Source organism: Wolffia australiana, chromosome 6, assembly GCF_029677425.1.
Source record: "Wolffia australiana isolate 7733 chromosome 6, ASM2967742v1".
NCBI lineage: Eukaryota > Viridiplantae > Streptophyta > Magnoliopsida > Alismatales > Araceae > Wolffia > Wolffia australiana.
Window position 1 is genome coordinate 13,316,065 of NC_135840.1, and position 24,857 is coordinate 13,340,921.

At 49.0% G+C, this 24,857-nt stretch overlaps 1 protein-coding gene across 3 annotated transcripts in view; it reads right to left on the bottom strand.

Annotated features, from left to right (window-relative positions):
* Positions 1–20,128: 20,128 nt before the first annotated feature.
* The window catches only part of LOC144704926 (Zincin-like metalloproteases family protein), a 41,905-nt gene continuing 37,176 nt past the window's right edge, over positions 20,129–24,857 (bottom strand). For all 3 annotated transcript variants that reach the window (XM_078577515.1, XM_078577513.1, XM_078577514.1), the window contains 5 exons: positions 23,729–23,825; positions 21,546–21,619; positions 21,359–21,463; positions 21,192–21,272; positions 20,129–20,345 (listed from right to left, as the gene is read on the bottom strand). In XM_078577515.1, coding sequence (XP_078433641.1) covers positions 20,229–20,345; positions 21,192–21,272; positions 21,359–21,463; positions 21,546–21,619; positions 23,729–23,825 — 474 coding nt within the window. In that variant the 3' untranslated portion in view covers positions 20,129–20,228. The remainder of the gene's footprint in view (positions 20,346–21,191; positions 21,273–21,358; positions 21,464–21,545; positions 21,620–23,728; positions 23,826–24,857) is intronic.

Sequence of the window (24,857 nt, forward strand, 5' to 3'; positions counted from 1 at the left end):
AGATACTGATTTTCATCTCTCCAACGATAAGGACAGAGCTGCTTCCTCTCCCTTCTCTCTCTACCCAAAGCCAGCATTGCGAGCAGGCCCCACTAGTATACATACAAAAATATAATTGTCCATAGATTAAGAAATTAATCTAACAGTTGACCCTCCGCGTATCTACAAGGGCCATGAAAATAAAATATTCTCTTTGGCCTTTGTAAGCTGACGGAATTGAGGCTCTTGAATTATGAAGAAATCTCTCCTTATCTCTCTCTGTCTCTCTTTCTCTTTCTCTTTCTCTCGCTCTCTCATTCTTTCTCTCTGTCTTGGGGGAGGTTTCTCCTCGCATCGCTTGTTTTATTTTGTCACCCCTGAACTGTGGGAAGGCCCCCTTCTGCCTGTGCGGGTCCCCCCCATGAGTTTGTGTGTCTTTGTCCTTTTGTTCACTCTTTTGAAGACGGAGAAACCATGCATGGCTTCCCCACCCCCCCCGCCGCCGGCCCCCCCCTTCTTTGTCTCGATCACCTAGGGTTTCCATTCCTTCTCCTCTAGTCATCCCTTCCGTGGAGTAACCGCGGGCTCGGGCGCGATTCTGCTACCAGAAGGGATCCAACCAGCGACCTTCACGACTATAGCGAGCGAACGACTACTCTCCTGGCGCCGAAGTCACTCTTCCTGCCAGAATGGACGGTGAACCGATGGGACAACCCACTATTAAAGCACCCAGCTCTCTCCTCCGCCCAAGCGTCGGGACTTCTCTCAGCGGTCGATGAGCTTCCGCGAAGTCCCCGCCGCTCTAACGTTGGCGGTCAGGCGCGATAGTGCAACCACCTTCGTCCAACTTAACCGCGATGGCCTTAACCGCGACCTCAGGTTCTCCCTTTACCCCCCAGACGAAGGACGACCGTCCCACCACATCACCGTTGCCATTAATTCTGGGTTGGGACAGTCGGACGATACCCCCCCTTACCCGACTGTTGGCGGGTCAACGACCACGGACTATTTTACCCAGTGTGAACGCAGCGCTGTGAAACATCAAGCACCTCTTGCAACCCCAAAAGGCGCACAGACTCTACTTGCTGGCCGTGGCTGCTGGAGGAGGGGTTGCCTGCCGATCAAGCACGAGCCTAGCCCTCTCCGGGCTGGACTTCATGTCATCTCTTGTACCATCCGATGACCCCTACTGAGTAGACAACGCCGGCCCGCTCCTCATCGTGACTCTCCAAGGTGACGATCTTTCCATCCGCTTCAGGCTGAGCGTGCCTTGTCGACGGAACCGAAGCCGCCCTTCACAGGTCACTTCCCTCTTCCCCCCCCCCACTTACCGTCTCGCAGTTCAGTTATTTTCTTCAGTACCCTTCTCATCTGTTCCGCCGTCTCGAGAGAGAACCATGACGACTATCTTAGGATTAACCACTCTTGTTTTGGAATTTTCTTGACGGTGTAGGTGTAGCTTGTTAACATCGTTGGTACGGACGACACAGGACGGTAACTCGTCCCTCACTAGTCGACCTTCTAGCTGAACACGCGGGTTCATTGGGAGTCTGGGCAATGCTCGACGCCTCCTTGTGTAGTCTCCTGACCCACTCCTGGATCAATCGGTTGTCTACCTTTCTCGTTGTCTGTTTTTTATCAACTGCATGCATCTTACGGCGTTGTCGTCATGTTCACAGTAAACTTTTCTTGCGGTGTGACACGACGGTTTGACCGGTCGTGTTACATCACTCTCGTCCTGTCGCTCCTTCTCTTTCGCTCGCTCTTTCCCTCTCTCTCTCTCTCTCTCTCTCTTTCTCGTTAGCTCTCTCACCGTCTGCCTCTCCTTCTCTTTCTCTCTCTCTCTCATCTTTTAAAACATCACGAATATTTTCATCTCGCCGCGTGGTTTTAACTCTCGCTATCTACGTCTCGCACACCCACTCTCTCTTATTTTGAATTTATCAAACCGTTGAATCTGATCGAAACTTTTTGATCTGAGACGATGTTCGTCATTTCGACCACTTGTTTGGATCGTTCTTCTAATTCGATTGCTGTTGCGAGCGGGACTTGATCGGTGTATTTCATCACATCTGTTTTCCAGTCCGATTGACTTGCCGGACAGAAAATTTATCGACTTGATTCAATTCCATCCCCGAGGACTGTTGGGTCTAATCCTGCGAAGATTTTTTATTTAATCATGTAACCTGATGAAATGAATGAGTTGGCAAAGTTCAAAGTTATCTTTGCAAAATATGGCATCTACATTGGAATAGAGAGATCGTCAGCCGCCGTGCCCTGGAAAACAAAGCAGGTTGAATTGTACGAATTGGAACTTCCTATTTTATTTCGTCGCCGATGCCCATCATTCTGGTATGTTTGGTGAATCATTCAAGATCGGCCGGTCATGCTACTGTAAGCATCGTGTCATTTTTGTAGAATTATCCGACAATGCCTTAGTTTTACACTATGATCGTCCACGAGTGCAGAAGCATCATTCAGCTTTTATAGGTACCGATATTGGCATCCTGACCGGGACATCTAACAAACCAAAGAATGAAAATCATGTCTGCTTTCGACTCTCCACTACCGGGAAAAATTCGCGCGTACTCAGATTAAGATGATAAATGCTGACGTGGGGAAAATATATTAATGCCATCTAAAGGATTTCAGTTTGCCTTATGGGCTGCTTGCGTACGTATAGATCGTCAGACATTTAAAATATAACCCCCATTCATCCTAAGCATCGCACCAACTGTATTGTTGCTTCACGCAGAGTATTAATACGGTGTAATGCAGGTATGACCATTCCGATAAAACAATATGATTCCGGAAGTTTACAGACACTTACAAAAGCTAGTAACCAATCCTCGCCGGTCTTCGAAGGATTTGACAAAAAGATTAGAAAGATGATTGATCTCTCTAGGTTGCAGTCACATTGATCCAGTGCGTATCGCCTACTTCTGCTTCGTCTCAGCCTCCGTCAACGAACCTCGCACCTGCTTTCTGCGTTTTTGATGATTCGAGGTTGAGGGCATGCTCCAATCTCCTCTCTAGCATTGACAGACGCGGAATAACAGGAAGAAATCGCTGATGCGACCTCTTTGAGAGGTTCTCCAACGTCCAAGCCGCGTAGTGCTTGTGCTTCGCCGCCAGAAAAAGCCTCTTTAGGTTAAACCTCAGTGTTCCTCAAGATGTTGCACTCGTTCTGACTTTCTGTGGATGGCCGGCTCCGCCAGGCTTCAGCTGCCCTTAATCCCTCTCCAAGGAGTTATTATCTGATGCTGGTTTGCTCTTTCGCAGTGCACGTTTGCTGAAGATTAAAGGTCTGTCGTATGACAACCGACGACTGAATAAACACACCTTGTGCTCCTGCGTGATTCACATATATCATTGCTATTTTCTGTACCGTTTCAACCACCGGTCTTGCACAACTGGCTTGGATGAATCTATATGAGCCTGTGATAACAGCGAGCGGGTAGATGCTATGAGTTAGCCCCGATCGGTCGATATTTTGCTGCCCAAGCTAATGATTCTTATTGATGGGGTAACCGCGTAATTAGACCTAGACTAGATGCTATCAGTAGATTTCACTGGTTGATATTTATAAAGTCGAGCTCACGCAGGTGTCGAAACTCTATCACGACACTGTATCAATCAATGCCATCAAAATAATGAGCTTAACTAAATTAGACCTGGTCTAGGAGGTTTGTTTCTCACCTAGCTGAATATCTTGGAGTTTACGTATGTACCTGTGATATTCAGATGCAGACATGCATTTTATCGTTCTTACAATTACATGTTGTCTCAAAAACTGAAAGATGTTACACAGGTTAGAGATAAATCTTATTTAGGGCTGTGGGTCACGTACTCCTCAATTTTTTCTATTTTTCATAAATTTAGCAGGAACTATGGGCGATTTTGGGGAATGAATGTACTATCTACGTTCTTCAATTTCTGATGTTTCTTGGCAAGAAATTTTTAGAAGGCAAAATTTTTAGTATGAAGATGTGCAAAAAAAAAAGTGGTTTATCAAGCAATGGTAAGAGTTGGACATTGTCAACGAGAGGACAGGATAAGAGGAAGAAGAAGAGAGAGGAGAGTTGGGAAGAGAAAGACGAGCTAGACGAACACTATGTGATGCAGGATGGCGCCTAGGACGTCGTCCTGTCGTCACTGAGTATGATGGCTCGGCGACGATAGATGATCCGTATCGGGAGACGACGGTGTCGTCGTCCGACGATACCCTAACAGGTGTTTAACTACGTGAATATAAATGCCCTACGTGTTGTACGTGCAGGGTCCGACTCGAGGGAGGCGTCGAGCTCCCAGCTTTGACGGCAGTCGCAGGTGACGGCGAAGGGGCCTCTCGAACCTCGTCCGAGTGACGAAAGCGTCTACGGCCAAAAAGACTCAATCCGTAGAGGTCGCACATAACGGACGTACTCGTCCATACCGGTAATACACTCAAAGATGTAGTTTTTCTCTCGCTTAACTTCACTCACCTACCAAGCCCGAGCGCAGAGGAGTCAGAACGAAAAGACACTCCAAGGGGTAAATAAACAAGCGTTGAGAGTATGGCGTACCTCCACGATGGGCTCGTAGTGCGATGATTTATTGACGGCTGGTGTCAGAGCGGGTTGGACGACGGGCCCCGGAGAGATCACGGCGGCTCCATCGTTGAGGGTTCAGATGTCGGAGAACCGTTGGGATGGAGATGGTAGGATGCTCGCGGGGCAGCGCAAGGCGGTGCGGGATGGACGACTCGGCGAGGACCTGAGCGGTGCGGCAGCACGGTGGTGCGGGGGCGGGTAGCGCGGCGATGGGTGGCGCGACGGCGCTGCGGGACGGACAGCTCAGCGAGGCGCGAGCGAGGGGGAAGCACGGCTGTGCGGCAGCGCGGCGGAGCGGCACGGCAGTGCCGCGGTAGGCGCGCGCGGCCGCACAGGGCGGCTGCGACGCGATGGCAGCGCGCGGGTGGCGCGCGAGCGTGGCGGTGGCGTGGGGGGCGGCAGCGGCGGTGCGCGGGCATGGAGTTGGCGCGCGGGGCGGCAGTGGCGCCATGCGGGTGGTACGCAAGCGCGACGGTGAGTACGCGGCGGCGCCGGCGCGGAGGCGCTCAGCGGCGGCAGGGTTTGCAGCGGCAAGCGGCAGCGCTTAACAGTGGCGGGGAAAGCCTTCCCTCTTCCCATCTCTTTCCCTCCCCTCTTCCCTTCCTTCTTTCTCCTCCCCTTCTTCTTCTTCCCCTCTTCTTCCTTAATGTAACACGACCTGCCGGGATGGGTCGGCTCGGGTTACACCACAATGAAGCCTAACGAGTACTAGATTGACCGAATGATATGAAATGAAATTTTGAGAACTGAACGACAAGTACAAGTAGCACAGTGAACAAGACCAACAACTAGTTAAATTGGTGAAGTTTGATTATTCACAATCGACTTCAGAACGTCCCTTTGGACCAATCCGAACGCGTAAGAGGAGAGATAGTATTACTATCCAAATGCGTCCAACGTTCCACGATGGCATAATGCACTACCACAAGAGGATTAAACCTATCCGCTCTTCTAGGGTTAAGATACTGGTATATAAAGGTTCCTAACTCTTGAGGCTGGAGACAATACGAGACGAATACTGAAGAGACTAAAGATCTGCTAACAGAGGGGAAAGAAATCCTATGAACCTGGCAAGTTGTCCCAAGAGGTTGCGTGGCTCACGATTATTGACGTGTCAACCCTGCGGTCGAGATGCTGGCGTATCTTGCAGGTGCATGGACGGCATGGGATGTGAGTGGAGGGGGGGCTGAGGGGACAGCACCCAGATGTGGCCGTAGGCGAAGGCGTGTCCGGAGGTTCGTTGCATCAGAGCGCGGTGGGCGCTGCAGGGCGTAGTGCGCTGGATGTCGGCCGGCGCGGGCGTTGGTTACATGGCACGAACGTGGGCGGAGCGGGTCTTAGGGGCGTGTCACACGCAATGGTGCCCAGACATAGCGGGTCAAGCACGGTCGTGCGTGTGAGCGCGTCCGTGGTGCGGCGCGCTGAGAAGACGATGGCACAGAGCATTGTTACTGGGGCATGCCAAGGTCAGAGCGGGTACGGGCGCGGTCATGCATGTGAGCGCATCCGTGGCACGGCGCGCTGAGAAGATGGCGGTGCGGTGCGGTGTTGCAGGAGGCGCGCCAAGGCCCGAACGGGTTCCGGCGCGGGTTCGGGCATCGACTCGCGGAGGTGCAGCTTGGCGAGTCGGCGCACGTCTTCATACGGCGAAGATCCCGATGGCGAGGATAGGCGTCAAGGCTCCAAGATAGCTCCAAAAACCAAGTTCTTGAAAGTTTCTTATGGTGTAACTACCAAGAGGAAGGCGTTCATGTAGGAATGAAACCTGCACTTTGTGGGGAATGTGGATCCCCACGTTGAGACTATGAAGGGAAAACTACGCCCCACGATATATGACAGAGTCAACCTCTAACAAAACTACTCTCTAGACTAATGGCTACCAAATGGAAAGCAACAATAATTGGATCCTTTTCACAATAAGGTCTCCTCGTCCTCTTGGGCATGACGTCCTTATATAGGGGTACAGGCATGCCCAATCGGCACAACTTGAGAAAACTGTCTCAACATGAGCGGTTATCCCCTAAAATGAGAAAAGAAAATAAAATAAACGAGATGAACAAGGCCAAAACACGAACAGCCCGGTCCAAAATGAAATTACAACAGAGACTCTATTTGGAATACTTGAACGAGGCCTCGCGGGCGTCGGCTCAAGCGGCTCAGTGTGGTTGTTGTCGGCGGGCTGTCATGCTGTCAAGATGGTCCCCCATCATTCCTTCTCTTTCTTTGCTTCTCTGAATGAGGAAGGAGACCAGCCTTCTGTCCAATAAAATGCTTCAATGAAAAAAACTGGTCTAAGAAAGTTAGGGCACCCTCTCTTCCCTTATGACGGGGAGAAGAGTTGGGCCCTTACATGGGCCTTAGGGAGGTCGGTTAGGGGAGCCTTTGTATGGGCTCCCCCTATTACAAACACAGAAAAAACATAAGGAAATAGAGGGGAAATCAAGGAAATGGGGGAAAGAAAGGGGGGGTGCCAACGGACGGTCTGCTCCCCCTTGACGCCAAAACGTGCACGAACGACAAAGTCGCATGCGCAGCAAAACATGACAAAAATGAGACGAATGGAACAGAAGAGACAAAAACACGAGAAAAATTGACGAGGAACAAAAGGGTAAATCGAGCAGCTTCACCCGGTCCTCATCGTCGATGACGACTCTCGATGGCATGCGCCATCTCTATGAAATACGTTTAAAGATCTCATATTTTGTTAATTATTTTTCTCTTTACATTGGTTCATATTTTGTTAGGTTATAGTTGTAACATATTGTTATTATGTTTGAATCATAGCCGTTGTAACAAATATAACAGCTAATGGTTAAAAGATCTTAGCCATTCAGTTTGGTTCAATGATAGCCCTTATAACAATATAGGGGCAATGGTTTGATCTAATCCTAGCCATTGAATACTATATACCTTTGATCTTATCTATATTGAATCCTAATATATGTGGAAACTTATATAGTATCCTATTTCATCTACTCTCTAGCGAGTATATGATGGCGCAGCACCGCCTGACACCGCAGGATCGTCGCCCCAGGAGTCTGCATCGTCATCCAGCCTGCCGCCAATGTGCGCCCAACCGACATGACAAGCCAAAGCAACGACGCGCACAACAGGGCTCAAATATTCGGCGTGACAACGCACCATCTTCGGATCGTTATCGCTCACGCATCTATCATTTTATTTACTCACATCTTCTTTTATAGTTTATTGTCTCACCCACGTTGTAGTGAAAGAAGTTCCCATATGAGGATACCTTCCCCTCCCAGCTACCTATTGGGCCTAATAAGGTCCTTTTTATTTTCATTCCCCTTTGATTGTTTAAGGGGCCTATTTATCCTTCCTATATAAGTGAGGAGTGCACCCCCCCCCCCCCCCACTTACTCTTGAATTTCATTTGAAAGTTTTAACGTAAGAAGTTGAAGAGTCATCCATGTTGAGGAAAGGAAGAAGAAGAAAGAAGAAGAAGAAGGAAGAAGAAGACAAGAATAAGAAGAAGAAGGAAGAGGGAAGAAAGGAAAGAAGAAAGAGAAGGGAGAAGAGCTCGCCCGCCACCGGCGTCGTATGCCTCCACTTACACCTTGAGCGACAGTCTTCTCACCGCCAGTCCGCCGACATCTGGGTCGCCACCGTCCCTGTTGAGCGGGAACGCATCACCTGCACACCCCGCCCTGTGCCTGTCTTGCTGTTGTACCGCCCTGCTCACCGCGCGTGCCGACGCCCCCACTTCTGCCCATCGTCCGCTGATCGCCGACAGCACTGCTGAGAAGAAAAATGTTGCTCCGCCGTCACCGCTGGTAGCTCACCGTTGTTGGCCGCAAGTTGCCGCCGCGCCCCGCGCCCGAAGTCACACCCGCTTCTAACCGTGCCCCGCCGTGCCTGGGCTGTGTCAGCCGCCAGCATGTGCCCCGCACCCCGCCCAGTGACCCACGCCCGTGCTGCGCTCCACGCCTGAGCCGTGCCCGCACCTCTCTGTGTCGCGCGGTGTCTGTGCCACGTCGACCGCTGCACTGCGCCCGGCGCCACGCGCCGCGATCTGCACCTGTGCCACTCTCGCACCGCGCCGGCAACCGCGCCGCCGCACCACGGCCCGCCGTGTTCTGTGATCCCCACGCCATGTTTGACATACTGTGTCGTGCCCCGCACAGTGCCAATCACCGAACCGCGCCCGACGCGGTGCTCCACTACGTCCAGTGGCATTCGCGCTGACCGCGGGCAGTCTTGTGCCACGTCCACACTCTACATCACCGAACGTCCACGCTGCCGCTTTACATCACCAGTGACCCCTCAACGCACGTGCCCACGCAGCCGTTGCCCCGGACCCCAAGTGTTAAAAAATATCCGTTGACCCTACCCTAGGCGACCCTGTCGGATCTCTGCAATGGCATCCCCACACCTCGGCACTTGCACGTACTACAGGTAGGAGTTTCTGCATTTTTGTCATTATTGATATCTGTCCATTCGCCTTATCGGATGGCACTTACTGTCGTTGTCCAAGATAGTTCCTTATTGGATACCGAGCTGTTACCCTCGGTGTGGACCGGACGACGCCTTGACGACGTCCACCATCAAATTGATATCAGAGCCAGGTTGTGGTTGCCCACAGCACGTCTCTGACTTTGCATTTTCATCTAGTCGCATCTGCATCGCATTGTCTTTTCGAACATTCATATATGAACCCTAGGAATGGCCGTAGAGACACGATCGACATGGATGGCACAACGCGGAGGTTCTACCTCCCCATGATAATCAGTACCATTGCAAGACGAGAGGGGCAATGATACTGCCCTTTCCGGACCCCAACCCGCAACACCGGTAGCCAGTCCCGTACTCCCGCATGTTGAGGCCAGGCGGACCACACCCGACAATACGGGTGCTCCCGGGACAGCGGGCCTACCGGAACTCCCCGATGCGTCCCACGAACTGCAACACTCTCCACACGGCTCACCACAATTTCTCGACGATGCCTCACCTAGTGATTACGTGGATAGGGCGATCGTAGGTCGAGGACCCCACGGGAAATCTCCTGTTTTTCAGTATACCCCCCGAGCGACCCCCACACAGGGTCGAGGACGAGGTCGAGGAGGAGTACCACCCCAGCACCCGCTTTGAAAAGAACTACCGGACGATCAAGGAGCCTACTTCCGCGCCATGACTGCTAGGATAGAACGCATGGAGCGCATGCTCGCCAACCAACGGGTGTCCTAGCACGGAGTTGACGTGGGTCCGTCCGCCAAAGGGCGACCTTGCAACCCGTCATGGGTTGCTCGACAAGGACCCCAAGGGAGATACGTTCATGACCTCCATGACGATTACGAGGGTTTTGACTACCGATTAGACGGCGTCCTTCCGCAAGGACGCCTAATCAGGGACCCAGCATGACACCTAAAGGATGTTCATGCGTGGGATATGCAGCATCAGCGAGATGACCCCACCCGCGGGTACGACGCAGACCGATTGGTCCGCACTGACCCTTACGTCTAATTGTATGATCACGCACTAGACGCCGAATATCCTGTCCACCGATACAATCTAGGCCAGCCTGCGATCCTAGGCAGATGGCTGACCCACCGGGACACCGTGATGACTACTTCCGGCCGCTTCCACCACGACAATATGGGGTTGACGATGTCCCCTTACACCCACACCGCGCGATACCCATCGACCGCGCACCTCATGAGGGTCCTCCCCACCTTTGGGATTACCGTGGGCACAAGCTGATCCCACACCGTTGCCACACGGAGCCGCAACGTGAAGACTACCCCATGCCCTAGCGGCACTTGGACGACGATGAACGTCGGCGTGAGGAGCAACGCACATGCATCCAGAGAAGCGTGCGTGCCGACGTTGTCATCTTTGAGGGCTCTCGGAAGCCCAAGGAGTTCATCGACTAGGAGTCGAACATGAACTCTTATTTCTGGTGGTATCGTATGGATGACGACCTTTGTGTCGAGTACGCGGAGACGACACTTGGCGGACAGGCCTAGATCTTTAGGGAGAACGAGCATGCCACCTGCGAGCGACGAGGACGACCCATCATGTCCTGGGTGGAAATGGCGCATAAACTACGGAGCAAGTACATTCCTTGGCAATACCAGATGTCCCTCTTCCTCTCGTGGCTTGACCTCAAGCAAGGTCGACTCACGGTGACAGAGTACATCGAAGCCTTTGAGGATGCGTTGTCGATTTGTGGAGGATCCACGGATCATCATTGGACTGTTCACCCATGGCCTCAGACCTGACTTGCGCAACAAGGTCCTTGAATGCCATTCGGCTGAGGTTGACGAGGCTTACCACCCAGTGGAGCACATGGATCATCCCGCCCACGACACCCCTACACCTAGCGCGAACAATGCGCCCCGGAACCCACCTATCTAGACCATTCCCTCTCGTACCACACCACCTGTGACTAAACAGGTTATTCCAACCATCAAGGGGCAAGGAACCGGCCCTGACACATCCGTGGGGTCCACCCCACTAGTTCGAGCCACCCCTAACGACGTACCGAATAGGAGTACCGCTGTTAGTCAAGAGTACGTAACGCGCTATAAGTGCAAAGGGAGAGGACACCGGGCCAATCAATGCCCCTCTTCAACACTTCTGATTGACACCGGAGACGTTGACCCGGATCACATGGACGGACTAGACACACCACAGGATGACCAATACCACGGAGACGAAGAGTTTGCCCTCGAGTATGAGGAGCCCGATGGACAGGTCAGGTACATATAGATCATCGAGGCACGAGAGACCCCCTTAGTGGCACACGTGTGTCCAACCGACCGTTGGCCAACATTGTCGTCGACGCATCGAGTACTAGCAAAGCACGACCATCACCACAGGTTGCCACTCTCGCTAGGACCCTTTTGGCTGAACCACAGCCGAAACGATTCGTTGATGCGGCTCTCCACACCTCGATCTTCTACACATATTTCAAGATCAACGGCAAGGTGTGCAAGCTGATCGTGGACAGTGGGAGTTGCATCAACGCCATCTCTGATATGATGGTTACCCGACTAGGGTTGGCCGTTATAGAGCACCCTATGCCCTACGATGTCTCGTGGATTGATGCTTCTTTGCTACCAATGAAGCGTCAATGCCGCGTTCCGTTGAAGGTGAGTGCCTACGACGAGAGTGTCCTCTGCGACGTACTCCCCATGAAAGTGGGGAGCATCATCCTAGGCCGTCCCTAGCTATACGACCACGATGTTACCCTAGCCGGACGAACGGACACCTGTTCATTCATGTACCAAGGACGTCGGGTTACATGGTATCCTTATACCATGAAGATGGTGAACAAGACGGCCGCGACCAAGCCCATAGGGTTAATGGTCGTTAGAGGGCCCTTGTTCACCCGTGACCTGGGGTGCGAAGGAGACGACACGCCCTTGTGCCTCGCTGTCACCATCGACGTTCCCACCAATCCACCGGTGACACCTCGCTGGCCTGAGGTCGAGGTCCTCGTATCGGAGCTCGGCGACGTCTTCCCAGATGAGCTACCTGGCGGGTTGCCCCCGATGCGGAACATATAGCATGCAATCGACCTAGTACCTGGTGTGTCACTACCGAACCTACCACATTATTGTATGGCGCTACCGAAGTACGAGGAGTTACTACGGCAGGTCAGGGAGCTCCTAGAGAAGGGCCTTATCTAGGAGAGCCTTAGCCCATGTGCGGTTTCTTAGCCTCGAAGCCCCGAAGAAGGATGGCACGTGGCATATGTGCTGCGATAGTCGTGTCATCAACAAGATAACGTTCAAGTACCGTTTTCCCATTCCCAGAGTCCAGGACTTATTCGACATAATGGCTGGATCTACTATCTTCTGCAAGATAGATTTGAGGAACGGATACCATCAGGTCCTGATCTGTCCCGACAAGGAGTGGAAGACCGCCTTTAAGATAAAGGACGGGTTATACGAGTGGAGAGTCATGCCATTTGGCCATTCCAATGCGCCGAGTACCTTCCAGCGCCTCATGAATGAGGTACTACGTGCGTTCATAGGAAAGTTTGTAATCATCTACTTTGACGACATCCTCGTCTATAATTGATTGAAAGACGAGCATCTCGACCACCTCCGACAGGTTTGCACCGTCCTACGGCGTGAGCAGCTATACGCTCACCCTAAGATGTGCAGCTTCCTCACCTCGGAAGTCACCTTCCTCAGGTTTATCGTCTCTGCTCAGGGCATTGCCGTGGACCCAGAGAAGGTCCGGACCATCACGTCGTGGCCGACACCGGCCAGTTTGCACGGCGTTAGGAGCTTCATAGGCCTCGCGACCTTCTACAGACAATTCATACGGAACTTTAGTTCCATCACGGCTCCCATCACCGACTGCCTCAAGGAGGAGTCGTTCACTTGGACACTAGCAGCAGAGCGAGCTTTCCAGCAGATAAAGCTCATGATGACACAAGCGTCGGTTCTCCGCCTACCCGACTTCGCGAAGGTGTTCGAGGTCACATGCTATGAATCAGGCATTGGGATTGGTGGTATCCGCAGTCAGAAGGGTTGCCCTATCGAGTTCTCCAGCAAGAAGCTGAATGACGCCAAGCTGTGTTACTCCACCTACGACAAGGAGTTCTATGTCGTCATTTAGGCTTGAGGCATTGGTGGCACTACCTCCTATCTTCGGAGTTTGTACTCTTCCTGGACCACGAGGTGCTCAAGTATCTGCACTCGCAACAAAAATTAAGTGACCAGCACGCCAGGTGGGTCGAATACCTACATGACTACATGTTTGTCATCAAGCACAAGAAGGGCAAGGATAACGTCATTGCCAACGCCCTTAACCGGACAGCCCATGTGCTAAACGTCATGAAGGTGACAGTCCTCGGGTTTGAGATTGTCTGAGACGGGTATGATAGCTGCCCCGATTTCAGTTCGATCATCGCCGAGGTTCGACAAGGCCCGTCCCAGGATTATAGGGACTTTGCCATCACGGATGGATACCTGTTCTACCTGAGTTCCTTAGTTGGGAGTGTCATGCCAGAGGACTTAGCGGCCACTTTGGCCGCGACGAGACTATTGCGGCCGTAGAATACCAGTTCTATATTGGCTTTCGTTGAAGTGCGATGTCGGCAACATAGTTGCCTAATGCCGCATATGTGCCTTGGCCAAACAGGTCAAGAAGAGCGTTAGATTATACACCCCGCTACTGACGCCTAAGCGTCCCTAGGATGATGTGAGTATGGATTTCGTACAAGGGCTGCCTCGCACCGTGAGGCACCACGACTCTATCATGGCAGTCGTGGATAGGTTCTCGAAGATGGTGCACTTCATGCCATGCGCGAAGACATCTGACGCCACGAAGGTCGCACAACTATTCTTTCGGGAAATTGTGCATCTTCATAGCCTGCCAGCTTCGATCGTGTCTGATCGGGACGTGCGCTTCAAAAGCTACTGTTGGAAGACCTTATGGAGCCTCTTGGGCACGAAGCTCAAATTCTCGATTGCTTACCATCTGCAGACCAACGATCAGACGCAGGTAGTCAACCAAAGTTTGGGCAACCTCCTCCGTTCCCTAGTCAGTAAACATCTCGCATCATGGGATCTGATCATACCACGCACTGGTCACCTATAACTCCTCGGTGAACCGTACCACCTGGTTGAGCCCCTTTGAGATTGCCTACGGCCAGGCCCCCCATTGACAACTAGACCTAGCTCCCGTGGACCCGCATGTTAGGGTGTCAGAGGACGGACTTGCATTTGCCCAACATATTTCTGCATTACATCATCGCATTTATGATAGGATCATTCAGCAAAATGCATTGTTCAAACAAGTTGCCGACTTGCACCACCGACCTTGAGATTTCAACGTGGGAGACTTAGTGATGGTTAGACTTAGGCGGGAGAGGTACTCTCTCGGGATGGCTACGAAGCTGCATGCTCATAGTGCCGGCCCGTTCCCGATCCTCCGAAGAGTGGGCGACAACGCCTATGTCGTCGAGATTTCCCCCATGTGGGAATAGGCTCTACATTCAATGTGGCAGACCTAGCTCCATGTCGGGCCCCTTCTCCCCCCCAAACTCATCAGTGTGAGTGAGTTTTCTGTGACCACTCCCCCCATTGTTTTGCCCGATAGGCACAAGGCAATCAGCTGTGTACTGCAGGAGGTAATTGACCATGCAGGGGAAGGGATATCGAGGAGGTTCGTGGTGCATTGGGCGGGACAGACGTGCGCGTACGACACTTGGATATCAGAAGAGGAGCTCCATCGCCTTCGGCCGAATCTGCTCCCGCCACTGCGCTTCATCCAACTGACTTACCAGAGTCGAATCCTTCCCACCCCGGGAGTGTTGATGGCACAACACCGCCCGACACCGTGGGATCGTTGCCCCAGGAGTCTGCATCGTCATCGAGCCTGCCACCGACGCGCTTCCAACTGACACGACAAGCCAAAGCCACGACGCGCATACGAGGGTTCAAATATTCAGCGTGACGATGCACCATCTTCGGATCGTTACTGCTCCCGCATCTATCATTTTATTTACTCACATCTTCTTTCATAGTCTATTGTCTCACCTACGTTGTAGTGAGAGGAAGTTCCCATATGACGATACCTTCCCCTCCCACTTACCTATTGGGCCTAATAAGCCCCTTCTTATTTTCTTTTCCCTTTGATTGTTTACGGGGCCTATTTATCCTTCCTATATAAGTGAGGAGTGCGCGCCGCCAAACCCCCCCCCCCTCCCCCACTTACTCTTGAATTTCATTTGAAAGTTTTAACGTAAGAAGTTGAAGAGTCTTCCAAGTTGAGGAAAGGAAGAAGAAGAGAAGAATAAGAAGAAGGAAGAGGGAAGAAAAGAAAGAAGAAAGGGAAGGGGGAAGAGCTCGCCGTCCGTGGCCGTCGTATGCCACCACTCACACCTCGTGCGATGGTCTTCTTGCAGCCCGTCCGCCGACATCTGGGTCGCCACCATCCATGTTGGGCGGGAACGCATCACCTGCACGCCCCACCTTGTGCCTGTCTCATCGCTATACCGCCCTACTCACCGCACGTGGCGACGCCCCCCACCTCCGCCCATCGTCAGCTGATCGCCACTAGTGTTGCTGAGAAGAAAAACACCGTTCTGTCTTCACCGCTGGTAGCTCGCCATTGCCGGCCACCGGTTGCTGCCCGCACCCGGCGCCCGAAGTCACGCCCACTTCTCACCGTGCCCTGTCGCGCCTGCGCTGCGTCGTCTGCCGCCCTGTGGCCCGCACCCCGCCCGCTGACCCTCGCCCGTGCTGCGCTCCACGCCCGACCCACGCCCGTGCGGTGTCCGTGCCACGTCGACCGCCGCACCACGCCCCACGCCCCGCACCGCGATCCACGCCCATGCCGCTCTCGAACCGCGCCGGCAGCTGCGACTCCGCACCGTGCATGTCCGTGCTGTGTCATGCCTGGCGTCGTGTTTCACGTACTGCGTCGCGACCCGTACAGTGCCAATCGCTGAACCGCGCCCTACGGCATGCTCCACCACGTCCAGTGGCATCATGCGCTGACTGCAAGCGGTCCTGTGCCACGCCCACACTTTGCATCACCGAACGTCCACGCTGCCGCTTAACCGCACCCGCGACCCCTCAACGCCCGTGCCCACGCGGCTGTTGCCTCAGACTCCAAGTGTTACAAAATATCCGTCGCAGGACGCGACGAAGGTACTCCCTCCCTTATTGCTCTTTACGTCTTTTATCTACTTCAGTGCACTTTCATATCTACTTCAGTGCTCTTTGCGTCGTAGGTGAGAGTGAGACAGGTTGAGAAAATGACGACTCTCTGAGAGTTTTACATGGCCAGTACGAATCGGGCGAACCCGACGAGTGTGAGCATCTACACAGAATATGCCCATTCAGCGACATAGTCGTCCTCGACCCTAACCTAGGCGACCCCGTCGGATCTCTGCAACAGCATCCCCGCGCCTCGGCACTCGCACGTACTACACAGGATTTTCTGCATTCCCGTCATTATTTATATCTGTCCATTCGCCTTATCGGACGACACTTACCGTCGTTGTCCCAGATAGTTCCTTATTTGATACGGAACCATTACCCTCGATATCGACCGGACGACGCCTTGACGACCTCCGGCATCAGTATAAGGGTACATGTTTCATTACTACTCGCTAGAGAGTAATGAAAAATGACCGCTGGAGAGTTTCTCTGTGACTCTTCTTCATTTCTTTGTGGCCTGTCTTCACACCCTGTAAAGCAAAATGACCTCTCTAGGACATTAAGCTTGAATCATTGATGCAGAAATTGTCCTCTTTGGAGTGGTTTCTCAAAGCACACACCAGCTGCTCTTCCCCTTTGATGAACATTACTTCAATATTTTTGGAAGCCACCTGTTCTCAAACTAAATGGAAATATATTTCTATATGTTTAGTTTTCATATGAAAAACTGGATTTGCAACCATATAAGCTGCACCAATGTTGTTACACCATAAAATTCGACTATGTTTTGTTTGAGAAATGATTGTACTTAAAGAATTTCAGCAGCACAATTTTCAAGTGCCTTATATTCAGCTTCACTACTTGACCTTGCAACCTTTTGTTGTTTCTTAGAACCCCAAGATATAAGATTCTTACCAATGTATAGAAGAAATGCACTTATTGATCGTCTATCTAATTTATTACCTGCCCAACCAGTGTCACTTAAAGCAATTAAAGGTAAACTTTAATCTTTATGAATTATTAGATAATCCCTTATAATTATCTAAGAAAATGTTTATGAAATTGCCAATCACCAACTGTTGGTGAGTGCAATTTCTGGCATGCCTTGTTGACTGCAAATGAAATATGTGGACGCATGAGAGTAAGATATTGTAGTGCACCAATTGTTTGTCTCTAAGTCGAAGGAATCTGAAGATATACATGGAGTAGACGTAGGTTTAAATTTGTCCATATTAGCCCTTTCAAGGATGGATACAATGTATTTTGACTGAGTTAAAAAATCAATTACAATATTTCAAAAAGTCAATATCTAGAAAATAATGAGCAGATCCCAAATCTTTAATTGCAAATTCAGAATGTAACTGATTAACAAGATCAATAATGTCTAGATTGTTAAGACCCATAACTAGAATATCATCTAAAAAGATCAAAATAAACAGAGCATTAGGATAAAGACTAAACAATAATGATGTGTCAGTTTCTGAACCAATAAACCCAAGTTTCAGTAATTTAGAAGTAAGCAGAGTAAACCATATACGTGGAGATTGTTTTAAACCATATAAGGATTTATTTAGACGACATACGTACTCATGATATTGTTTATTTTTAAATTCTGGTGGTTGTTCCATGAAAATAGTTTCATGTTAGTCACCATGAAGGAAATCATTAGATACATCTAATTGATGTATCTTCCAATTTTTACTAACTTCCAAGCATAACATTAATCAGATAGTAGTATGATTAATGACTGGGCTGCATGTATCGTTAAAGTGAGCACCTTCCTGTCGGTTATAGCCTTTTACAACCAATCAAACTTTGTATCTCTCTATTTCTCCAGAGGGTTTATACTTTAATTTATAAACCCACTTGCAACCAACAATATGAAGATTTGGATCACGAGAAACGAGATCCCAAGTATCATGTTTCCTAACAATATGAAGATTCCGAGACGAAGTCCCGCCGTCACCGAGGGTTCGTACTTGGTGTCGAAGATGCATGTGCGTGACGAAGCCGGAGTTCGTCGACCACGGAGGTCCTACAGAGGCGGCTACGATGATATGCGCCGGAATGGGGGGTGTAGTACTTGCAGCTGCCGACGAGCAAAAGTGGCCGACGACCGGGACCGACGGGGTCGCCCGGAGACGGGAGGTGACCTCCTGACCCTCGTCCGGGGGGACGAGGCCGCTACGACGCCGAACGGGATTTACCCCGCCGGAGGGTGCTGGCACGTGACGGGCAAACCCGACCCGCAATGAACCAAGAGAGACGCTCGAGTAGTCGGAGTTTTCACTCGGCCTGTCCGGCTCACCTACTCCTATCCCGAGCGCGGTGGAGGCAAACAACGTAGTACTGCAAGAGATAAGAGACGTGAAGGGAGAATGGCGTACGAGGAAGGCGATTAGAAACGCTCCGAGCAGTTCGTCCGGTCCACCGAAGCGCAGTGCCGAGCGAGAGGTGGGCGGCGTGGTTGGTGCAGCCGGGGTCGCAGCGTGGGGAGACGGGCGCGGCTGACGGGTCGCTAGGTAGTTGCGGGGCGAGATGGCGACGCGAGCAGAGCGCACGGTGCGCGCTCGCACGCAGGGCAGCCTGCCGGCGCTCTGGGCGGTGGCGCAGACGGGCGGCCTGGCATGATTACCCGCGTTGCGGAGAAGAACCGTCGGCTGACAGTCCGGACCGCTCGGGCGCCAGTCAACGGTACGATAGGGGCCGAGAGACCTCACGGGCGTCGTGACTAGGGGAAAAGGCACTGGTCGCCGGCGGCATCGAACGCCTTCCCCGCAGGGCAATTGCACGGCAGGAAGAGACCCGGCAATCCGTCGAGCGCGAGGAGAGCGGGCGTGGCTGGCGTCTTGGGCGCAAGCAGCCCGAGTCCACGTTCGCAGTTCGTCCGCAGGGTGAGGGGATGGTCAGCCTCCTGGTGCAGTCTGGACGCAGTCGGAGCTTCTTGGAGCGGCGGTGCAATAGGAGCGAGCTTGCACAGGAAACAAGTCACGATGACCTTCACGCCGGCACTGCGAGGGAAGGAGCCGGTGCAACTGCACGTCGGGAGAGGTTCACAGCAGGTCGGCAGCCACGCGGGAGCAACGTACGGTGGTTTGAGGAGCGTACAACCGCTCCTGGGGGGGAACGACGGCCTGCAGCCGCGAGATGGCGCGCTGCGGCGCGGGCAGACGCGCAACTGCGCGGGCACGCGTTCGCGGAGCCCGCGTGCGCGCGGGATGCGCGGCGTACGCGGGCAGACAGGGCTCGATGGCAGCAGTTCCCTCGACCAGGTCGGCGGGTTTCCCCCTTCTGGTCTCCTCCTGCTCCTGGATCGTCTGCTGCCTTCTTCTTCAGTTCGCAACCCTAATTCAACGGGGAGAAACAGCCTTGGAAAATAACAAGTTCAAACTTTCTTCAAAAATATCAGCGTCTGAATGTTCTTAGGGCAACTCTCTTCCCTTATATAGGGGGGAAAGAGGGTTGGCCCATTAAACACAAACCAAAAGATTAAACGAAGAAATCTAAGCAGATAAGCCTAGGACTTCTAAGAGACGAAAACGACTCGAGAAACCCAGGAGCGATAACGGTATCTTTCTTTCCAATAGGAATGACATACTTCACATGCTCCCCCCCTGGACACTCCAGTCCGCAGCAAATACAAGTTTATGAAAGAAAATCACTACAATTTTGATGTATTCATTGCAATGGCCTGTGGGTCTGGGTCCATTCATTTTGTCAACAAAAGAAACCTTAAGAATACTTAGGTGGCAAGGCCAATGGGAAGCAAAGACATCAACATTTTTATCATGGGTATATAGTGTAGCCACCTCGGCTGGGAAGAGCGACTAGAGCCAGGAAGAGACTAGACAAGAACCAGATTAAATATGATGAGGTAAATATCTCGCTGCATTTCATTGTAAATATTAGAAATCATATCCTCGAAAAATTCCAAAGATCACCTTACGTTGATAATCAAGATCACAAAATAAAAGAAAATTTGACACATTTACAGTAATTTATTATTTTTCATTCATTGCCATGGGCTGCTCATGGTTTTACTCATGATGAACGCCTGGATTGACGGCTCGCGCCCGAGATATTCCTGAATGATAAGCATTGGATCTCTAGAACCTCCTGGAGAAAGCACCTGGGGAAAAAAATCAAAAAATATAAACAAAAAAGGAGCTGTGACATATGGCACATGATGAGTTATTGGTTCCATTAAAAGAAGCATCGTTTGTCCCTGCCTCATGATGGTATGTGATGCAATGTTTCCATAGAGAGGTGCCATACAGAAAAAATTGAACGTAAATTAAATGTATTATTACGTAAAAATTGAATGTAAACCAAAAGAAAAGAGCATAGTGTAGTTAATCATGAATACATTAGGTCATCCGTCCAGGGACACTACACCAAACATAATATAGTTCAAGGAAAGGAAGTCTTCAAAAAATAAACAAACTTGTAGAAGAAAAACGAACTAAGAGACCATAGAAAAATGCCAACTTTTACCGAAGCCAAACAGCAGAGACCCACATTTTTAGAACCCATATTTTTCATGATGCTAAGTCCAAAATGACTTAAAATGAAATGCCAACTTTTACCGAAGCCAAACAGCAGAGACCATAGAAAAAATTTGATCCAAAGAGCAGACACAGAAAGATAAAGATACAGAAAGAAATAAAAGTTAAAGATGTTAAGGCCAATCAATGACATTTTGAATAGGATTCGCGGTATTGGAACTGATGAATACTTTGGGGTCCACAAGTAGGATATTAGTTTTAGAAGTACTAATCTACAATTTATGAATTATTTAAATTATATTTAAAAATAACATTATCTGAGAAGACGAATCTTGATATCATCAGCATCATCTAACCCGAACTACGTCGGAAGGTTGGCACAAATTATATGTTCCGTCCCATCTGAGAGTCCTAATTGCCATAATATGGACTCTCGAAATCAGCTGTCATGACCAACTGCCAAACAATACCTTATTCCTGAATTGGAGGCCAGCTCGTTGGTTCATAATATCTTCTTGGAACTTGGACGCATATATATCTGCTGCTACCACCTAAATAAAAAATCAGACGAAAACCGTACAAAATCAAGCACTACACAAAAGCACGCGTCATTTTGCCAAAAAGAGTATTAGTTCACCTCACTCCAGAGATGACTATAACATGTGGCTTCATATCCAATGGCAAAGCGAGGAAAGCAAGCGGCAGGGTTAGTTCCCTCCAGCAAAGGGATCCCCAATAAGACCTAAATATTTAACAGGATACACAATAAATCAAAATAAAAACATAATAGAAGTCCATTGAAAGTATAAAACTGTGTATTTAACCTTGGGATGAAGATGTTTCAATAGTTTTTCTATGTCAATCTCTTCACTTGAATGGATGATCTGATCAACGATGCCTGTCATCCGCAAGTTTGTTAAACTAAAACAACTTTCATTGAAATCCCATGTTTCAACAGTTAGAGATAATGTCCACCAGAATATAATGCTCTGTTATTGGCCAGAGACTGCTAATGTAAACTTGATATAAATCTTTTTATGTCTATCCCAGAAAGGAATACAAAGATAAAATAAATATACATTGAAAACACTGTCTATTGGCCCATCTAATATCATCTTGCCCGCTATCTTTAGGGACAACATATATCTATGTAAAGGGACATTATCACAAAACCATTGTAATCTAACCTTTGGATTATCCAAAGCATTTTCAGGATTGGGTAGCTTCTTGGGTGAAGAGATCGAACAAATATCTTGGTGACAAATGTAAAAGAGGATGAAAAATGGAGATAGAGATGGATCAGAAGGACAACTCAATAGAAGATGCATGTTACATACCCCCTTTGAAATAAGAGCTGTTTTCACAACTATCCAATTCAACTTTTAGAAACAGGCTTCTTGAATGCCCCAGAAATCACACTACAATCCTAAATGACCTATGCAATCAAACACGTTGCCCTAGCTGGCACGTGTGGGTGCCCCTGGCGTTCTCCTTAGCTATTAACAATAAGGTCCTTATTAGAATGACCAAATTGGGGCTTGGATAACATTTAAAGTACCAATATCATCAAAATTAGAAGTTTAAATAATGAAGTTTATATCCATCAACAAGACGTATATTTCTTCCAGTTCTTCAGTTTACTATCCCAGCCCTTCATCGTTATTTTATAACGGTAACACTTCACCACTGTAATTGGAGAATAAGAGTTCTTGGCACTTGACGGCTTTCCAGTTGGAAGTGTTGAATGTATAAGCTAAGTATAAAAATTATATAATTAGAATAATGGGCCAATACTTATCGGTCCATCAACCGATTTAATTAAATCGGAATTCTAATGGCTAGTCAAACTAGCCGTTATAGACGGCTTGTATAAATAACCTATTATGTTAATGAAAGTTTGTGCTTCTTTTCTCTAATTGTTTCCTCTTCCCTTCTCTTCTATACTATGTTCTTCTCGCCTTTTGCTCCAATGATTCAGTATAATCGACAGGAAACAATCCACTAGGTCATGAAGTAAATGAATTTGATCTAACAATTCATGCTGGGTTTATTCCACTTTATCAGGAAATGTCATTTACTGAAAGAGGTACGCCTTCTGGTGCACATCATCTGCTCATTAGGCTCCGACACCAAGAGAAGGTAAGAAAAGACTGAACATAAAGTTTTTCTTAAAATCCCACTTCAACCCCCTCTTGCTTCTCGAAATATTGTAAGCTTAATCTTCATTCTGGTCTAGTCTACTTTGTAGATGATAAAATTCTTTTGTATAAGAAAGATAGATCCACACAGCCATTTACAGTTTTCAAAAGTTGTTCGTCTTGTTGCATTTGCAAACAGGTTCTTTAATGACCTAGTTTGCAGTTCTCAGAACTGCATATCCCTTCTAACTGGTAGGCAGAAACGACTTGATTCTACAAGCCTTGGTCTAATGGTTCAAGGTTAACATGAGGCCTTATTTAGCCCACTAATGGTTCAAGGTCGTCCATAAGACAGTACCCTTGAATGGCCAACCAAAAACATTGGGAAAAATAGCGCTTACCAAAAAAAACAGAAGATCAAAGTCTGACAGGCGTCAACAAAGATGTTTCCCAAATTGTGGGGCTTGTAAAATCTATTTCAAGATATCGTGTAAACTAAGAGATTATGACAAGATAAAACAGAATATCTACACCTCTAAAATGGTGTAACACATTCTATAGATTCTAGCAAAAAAAGATATGTCAGAGGATTCTAGCAGAGGAAAATTTTGTCACAGGATTTTGTGGATCTCTAGGCATTTATTTGCATATCTTGGCAGCTTCTAGAAGAATATCCACCTTGGGCTACCACCTACTCATAGGCCTCATGAAATGGGCTTTTAAACTACATCAAGACTACAGGGAGCGTAGCTCCGCAATATCCAGTAGAATGCATTTTTTGCTATCAACTAAAGACTTGTCAAATCCCAAGTACAACTCTCTTACTGTCTACTAATCAGAGAAACATAATTAAGTTTGAGAAAACTTACAGAAAAGAACTTCTTCCTTTACTTTGAGACCCAAAAATAAATCCCTTCTCCTTCTTAAGCTACAACACCATTCTTCCTTACTTGGCTTTACAGTATCCTGCAAAATGAGAGAGACAAACATAACCATCAATAGTGATTAAAAGGATATATGCTACTTAATCATGCCACAGGAGCATGCAACTAAAGTTCTCATGTACGTGTGCAGAGTTTAGGGTTTTCTTTAGTTTTTGCAACGCTTCACTAGTTTATATTTTTACTGTTACTCATGTTTCAAGTCATCCAGAAACTAAAAATCGAAAACCATGCTGGTCAAAGGTTGGCAGGTTCATTTTTATGTCCTCTCAGATGGATCTTGATGAGGACGCTATCAAGAGCATGCCAAATAAAATGGACAAGGGTGATGCCGACCTGAATTATTCTGTAGTGAAATAAAATTTGATGATCAGTCAAACTGTTGGACCCGAACGTTCTTTGTAGGCAGTGTACAATACAATATTATCCATGTAGACATTGATGGGCAGATCCAAAAAAATCCTTGAAAGCTGTATTTATAAGTGATAGAATGTGTCCACCATTCTGATTAATACAAAGTTCCACACCTAGTGGTTTTTACCATCACCCAGCCGTTCCAAATCATCAGAGAGAAGTATGGCTATAACTAATTAGCTGGATAAATCCAAGTTAAAAAACAATCCCAGAGGACAAGAAGTTATAGGAGATCAGGCAATCCATTATTGCCAACTCCCCGAAGTCTCTGCATTATACTCTACATCAAAAGTTCTCTATTCCAAGCAAAGATTAGAGATACCAAACAATTATTCTCTAATTCAGTCTATATTGATGGAGCAACAAGACAGTAATATAAGGGGAAGTGGAAGTTGATACACAATAATTTTTCTCAGAGACTTATTCAAAAAACAAAAAGGAAGGCCAATCAATAAAAGGCACTCCAGGTGTGAGAAAGCTATAAATAAACACATCTGGAAGAAGCAGGGTATTCAGACTTTTTACCAAGAAGTGGTTGTAGGGTGCAACCTGGAGGCTGGTTTGCAGGATCGAGCCTGCTGTCTAGAAGGGGAGAAATCTACTAGAGATCTCTGATTGATTTTCCCGTACTCTTCTTTCATGG